This window comes from Chiloscyllium plagiosum, chromosome 4, assembly GCF_004010195.1.
Source record: "Chiloscyllium plagiosum isolate BGI_BamShark_2017 chromosome 4, ASM401019v2, whole genome shotgun sequence".
Taxonomy (NCBI): Eukaryota; Metazoa; Chordata; class Chondrichthyes; order Orectolobiformes; family Hemiscylliidae; genus Chiloscyllium; species Chiloscyllium plagiosum.
The window spans coordinates 18,674,427-18,680,634 of record NC_057713.1 but is presented as its reverse complement, the minus strand read 5'-3'; the positions used below and the strand labels follow the sequence as shown (position 1 = coordinate 18,680,634).

The 6,208-nt window shown below is 41.0% G+C and overlaps 1 protein-coding gene across 16 annotated transcripts in view; it reads left to right on the top strand.

The window, feature by feature from the left end:
* ptk2aa (protein tyrosine kinase 2aa) overlaps nt 1-6,208 on the top strand; it is a 414,515-nt gene that overhangs the window by 68,681 nt on the left and 339,626 nt on the right. The window contains exon 1 of one of the 16 annotated variants that reach the window (XM_043687804.1): nt 3,533-4,012. The exons of the other annotated variants lie outside the window; for them this stretch is intronic. Within the exon in view, the coding sequence (XP_043543739.1) occupies nt 3,967-4,012 (46 nt within the window). The 5' untranslated portion in view covers nt 3,533-3,966. Of the gene's footprint in view, nt 1-3,532; nt 4,013-6,208 lie in introns of those variants that run through there. 16 annotated transcript variants of the gene reach the window in all.

Genomic DNA, 6,208 nt, shown 5'->3' with positions numbered 1-6,208 from the left:
CCAACCCAACCGCCCCGTGGCTGAACACTTTAACTCCCCCTCCCACTCCGCCAAGGACATGCAGGTCCTTGGCCTCCTCCGTCGCCAGACCATGGCAACACGACGCCTGGAGGAAGAACGCCTCATCTTCCGCTCAGGAACCCTCCAACCACGAGGGATGAATGCAGATTTCTCCAGCTTCCTCATTTCCCCTCCCCCCCACCTTATCTCAGTCCCAACCCTCGGACTCAGCACTGCCTTCTTGACCTGCAATCTTCTTCCTGACTTCTCCACCCCTGTACTTTGGGGTGACCTGAAGTCATTAGAGGCACTGTACAAATGTGCAAGTTAATTTTTCCCAGTGAATCAAAATACAAAACACAAATGGGGGCCAGGCACAGCAGAAATGTGATTATTCAGCTTCAAAAATAACAAACCTGTGCTTAATTCACCTTCAACATCTAAGAGGCCAAACAGCAATACAGACCTCGCCGGCCTATCACCCTCACCTTAACCTCCTTCCACCTATCGCATTCCCAATGCCCCTTCCCCCAAGTCCTTCCTCCCTACCTTTTATCTTAGCCTGCTTGGCACACCTTCCTCATCCCTGAAGAAGGGCTTATGCCTGAAACGTCGATTCTTCTGCCCCTTGAATGCTACCTGACCTGCTGCGCTTTTCCAGTAACCCTTGATCCTGTTGACAGTCAAGAATCTATCTACTTAGTGACCTGGCCTCCACAGCCTTCTGTTGTAATGATTCACTACTTTCTGGCTGAAGTGGTTTCTCCTTTCCTCCGTTCTAAAAGGTCTTCCCTTTACTCTAAGGCTACGCCTTCAGGTCCTCGTCTCGTACCAATGGAAACATCTTCCCAACATTTACTCTGTCCCAAAGTGTGGCGCTGGAAAATCACAGCAACATCAGAGGAGCAGAAGAGTTGATGTTTTGGGCAAAGGCCCTTCATCATTGCTAATGAAGGGCTTATGCCCGAAATGTCGACTCTCCTCCGATGCTGCCTGACCTGCTGTGCTTTTCCAGTGCCACAAATTTTGACTCTGATCTTCACATCTGCAGTCCTCACTTTTATCTACCCTGTCCAGGCCATTCAGTGTTCTAGGAGAAAGTGATCCAACCACACAGGATCAATGTAGATTTCACCAGTTTCTTCATTTCCTCTTCCCCCACCTTATTCTCAGATCCAACCTTCAAACTCGGCACTGCCCTCTTGATCTGGCCTATCTGTTCATCTTCCTTCCCACCTATCCACTCACCCTCCTTTCTGACCTATCACCATCACCCCCCACCTCCAACTACCTATCGCATTCCCAGATACCTTCCCCTAAGCCCCACCCCCTCCCATTTATCTGTCAGCCCCCTTGGACCACCCCATCATTCATGATGAAGAGCTTATGCTCGAAACGTTGTCTCTCCTGCTCCTTGGATGCTTGCCTGACCGGTGGTGCTTTTCACCACCACACTTTTCAACCCCATTCAGTATTCTGTATGTTTCAATTAGATATCCCCCTCACCCTCTAAACTCCATTAAGTATAGACCCAAAGTCTTCAAACATTCCTCATATGTTAAGCTTTTCATTCCTGGCACCATTCTCTTGAACCTCTGTGCACTCTCCAGGGCCAGTATTTCCTTTCTGAGATATGGGGCCGAAAACTTTGCACAATACTCCAAATGTGGTCTGACCAGAACCTTTTAGAGCCTCGGAGGTACATCCCTGTTTTTATATTCATGTCCTCTCAAAATAAATGCCTGTCCCTCTACCTATCTTTATATCAAATGCAAACTTAGCCCGAATGTCCTCAGTCCCTTCATCTAGATTGTTAATGTTAATGAATTTGGTTGTCGTCCATGTGTAAAAGCATCCCTAATTGCAGTGAGATTACTTCTTGCTGTTCTGATGCTTGTCTCCATCCCAGAGTGCTCGATGCTGGTTTCTCCATCTCTGTTTTTCTGTCTCTCTCTCTTCTCTCTTGCCTCCCACTGCAAATTTATGTCAGGTTCTATAAATAGATGAATAAGCACTGTCTGTACTGCTGTTTGGCCTCTTAGATGTTGAAGGTGAATTAAGTACAGGTTTGTTATTTTTGAAGCTGAATAATTATATTTCTGCTGTGCCTGGCCCCCATTTGTGTTTTGTATTTTGATTCACTGGGAAAAATTAATTTGCACATTTGTACAGTGCCTCTAATGACTTCAGGTCACCCCAAAGTACTTCTCAGCTAATGATGTACTTTCTGAAGTGCAATTGCTTCTACAATAGCACTGCAACCACTTTGAACACAGGATTCCATAAAGTCTCTAATGCATTATCTGTATACCTACAGCACATGGACTCCAGCAGTTCAAGAAAGCAATCCACCATCATCATCGTTAGGGCAACTAGAATCCGATACTAAATACTGGCCCAGCCATTGACACCCACGCCGCATGGGTGACTAAATAAATTTTACCAACACCATTTGATATTAGGGATGCTTGAGGAATAAATATTGGCCAGATGAGGATGAGCTGTTCAAACAGTATATTGTGATCTTCTGCATCTCCCGACAGGGCAGATGAAAACTCAGTTGTACCTACCTAAAAGGCAGCACCGCTGACAAGGCAGCACTTTCTCAGCTTTTGCCCGAAACTTCAATTTTACTGCTCCTCGGATGTTGCCTGAACTGCTGTGCTTTTCCAGCACTCTCTCAGCACCTACTCAGTAAGCTTTTAGAGGACTGTGGTACCCCAAGGGCAATTTTGATTGTTTTTAAACTATATAATTGATCACTAAACCTATGTAGAGTTGTAAAGCATTCAATTTAAAGATTCTTGTGGTGCATTTGTCATGTCCTTAGCTCTGGACTAGGAGGCACCAGGTTCAAATCCCACTTGCTCCAGAGGTGTGTAATAACATCTCTGAACAGATTTATTATAAATTGTGTCCACTATTTAATTTGAGACTTGCAAAGTATGTCACATAAACATAGGTTTAATTGTAATCAAATTTGTATTGTGTTTTACACTGGCTTAAGTTCACGAATTATGACTCAGATGCACAAAGAATATTTTGAAGACAAAACACATCATTTTAACTGGGCACCATTTATTAAATCTGATGGGTGTTGCAGTATTACCTGACAGTATTCTAGAATATAGTGTGTAAAGTACATGATGGAGTTGGTATTCGGATTACAAAAATGTAGTCAAACATCATTCTTTGCTTTCCCAGCTGTATGGAAAATATGGAAGCTGTCTTTAAGGATCCAGGAGCTAGCTGTGGTACTGATAGGTTTTATACTAGTGTCCTAGTTTCCAAGCAGTACGTGCTCAGACTTCAATTCTGTTCTGTGTAGGTTATGTTCTTTTAAAAAAAAATACACTCCTCCGATGGTTAGAAATAGCAAGATGAAGCGCAAGTTTTATGCGTTTATTACCTGACCTTCGGCATAATTTCAAATGTAACAAAGGGGAAAGAAAACTGCAAAATTCTAGAGGCACATCTGAAAACATAGTCATGACCCGGGTCAGGTTTTATTTGCAGTGAGGCATCGTTGAATTCGCTTGTCAGTTTTGTAAACAGGAGTCTGCGGGTGAGATTAGCATATTAATAAGGTCCTTGCTAATCAACTCCAAATGGAACTGGCTGCAGGCTACAGTGGTGCCTTTTAGCAGTTTGCAAGGATGTTTTGCGTATACGAGAAGCATGATGAGAATCTGAAACTTGACGGAGATTTGGTGCAGCTCTTTGTTGAAGAAATCATATGCTGTTCAACACGGCTGCGGAACCTGTAATAGGAGAACAAATGTGAAGGCGCAAATGAAAGGAAGCAGGGTTTTTGTGTTAGACTGAACACATTGAAGTGCCTTCCCAGCCCCCTGCTGGAGCCCATACTGACAGTGTTGAATTGAGACATTGTACGCTGTGGCCTAGCTAGCGTGTACGCTGCTGCCAAGGCAGCAAGGCCTGTTCCAAGAAGCAGTTGTCGTCTGCATGGAGAGGAGCGGCTGCAGTCTATTCCCAGTATGCTGGGCCAGAGGTATTGACAGATAAAGAAATTCCTACCCATTTAATGAACAGAGAAAAAGAAATTGGCATGTAGCAACTGCTAACAAAGATCAAAATACGTTTTATTTTGTTTTGAGGAATTATTCTTTGGGGGAAATATCTTTTTGTTTTTTGACATCTGTTTCTTGGTTTGTTATGCTAACTTTGACCTTGTTCTGTTAAATTCATTTGTTAACACACATAGTTGACAATTCATTTACCTGGAACATTTTTTTTAAAGCACTTCTGTGAAAAGTTAATCTGTGCTCTTGTTATACCTTACATCTGTCGGGTCACTGGCTATATAAATGTGACAGTTCTAATTTTCTTAACAATTAAACACCAAAGTGAAGGTGTTTGTTATTGTTTTTGCTTCATGAATCCTTCTGCTATCCACAGTTTTTTAAAATGTCAATATTTTTCAATGTTAAATTTACTCAATTATTGGCTATCTAAAGGTATTAAAGTGCAGAGTATTTACTTACAATAAGAAAAATAAGTGCTTACACTTCACAGCCGCTCTATTCTAATAAATATTGACTAGCTCTGCAACACTTCAGGCCTGGTGTTCCATTGAAGAAATTGCAGTGTTTAATAAGCATTCATATGCACTATACCTGTGATTATTTCGACTGAGGATGTACAGAGGAAATGCCTCCCCTCCCATTTCAGTATTTATCTGTAAGCAATAAACATCAAATTTCAGTAGGCAGATTTCATTGAATCTTGATAAAATGATAGGGTTTGGCTCAGTGTAATATTGATTAGTTTTAGCAAAGATATGGATCCAGATCCTGGAATTTTTTTTAAAGAATTTGATAACATTTGGACATTGGGTCTTTTTTTACAGTGTTTTGGATTGTTTTATTTAAAATATTGTGAATTGTCTCAGTGCTTGTTTAATGGGTCACAGTTGTCAAAATGAGGTTTTCAGAACACATCCTTGAATGCAGATTTACCTGAAGCCACCTCAGTGAGATGGAAGCTCTTTTTTTTAAAAAAAAAACTTTCTCGAGATTTCTGGATGCACAGCATCAACTAGACAGAGCGCGATCAGGAACAACTTAAAAAAAAAACATAATTGTAAAAATGTTGAGTGAGCACAGCTTAGTGGAAGTATGTACTGTACTCCATTGAATTCTATCATCACTTGCTTAAATCTGAATTCATGCAACTTTGTCATAGGTTAATGGGTAGGTGGAACTGTGGAGTTAAAGCCATAAACAGATCACCCATAAACCTATTGAATTGCATAGCGAGATTGGCTGAATGGCCTCCTCCTGATTCGTATGTTGATATATAATTTATTGATTTGTGGATTGTTAAATTACATTGCAACTTGTATTTGTTCCAAAATAAAACAAAGAACTGCAGGTGCTGAAGTTCTAAAACAAAAGCAGAAATTGCTGGAGAAACTCAGCAAATTTGGCAGTATCTATGGAGGGAAAGTGCATTTAATGTTTCAAATCTAGTTCTGAAGAAGCATCACTAGACTTGAAATGTTAACTCTGCTTTCTCTCCACAGATACTGCCAGACCTGCTGAGTTTCTCCTGCTTTTATTGTCTATGTTCCAACAACTCAAGGTTTTATTTATAATCAAAAAATACTGACTTTAAAAATTTGCGTTCAGGTAAGTCTGCATTCAAGAGTTTGTTCTGAAGACCTCATACTTTGACAGCCATGACTATGAAGCAACGAAGGCTGAGACAATTCACAATATTTTAAATAAAACAAACCAAAACACTTTTTATTAAAATGGTCATTTTGCCCATCTCCTAATGTTAGCAAATCTTTTAAGGGAAATGTCCTTTTGGAAAATGTTGTATTGAAGCTAAAACTCTCTCTTCATGCCGGTTTCTTTGGGGAACTCTCGGCAAAATGGACAACTTCTGCAATGAGAGAATTTTAACTGTCTCCCCTTAACATTCAATGACAAGCCCATTGCTGAATTGCTCACTGAAATTATAACTATTACCATGGAGTTACTATAGACCACAAACTCAACCAGACTAGCCATATAAATACTGTAGCTACCAGAGCATGTCAGAGATTAGGAAATGTGTGGTGGATAAGCTGCCTCATGTCTCCCCAAAGCATGTCTGCAATCCATATGGCACAAATCAGGATTGTGATAGAATGCTATCCAGTTGACTGGTTGAATCCAACAGCTTTCAAGAAACGCTGCAC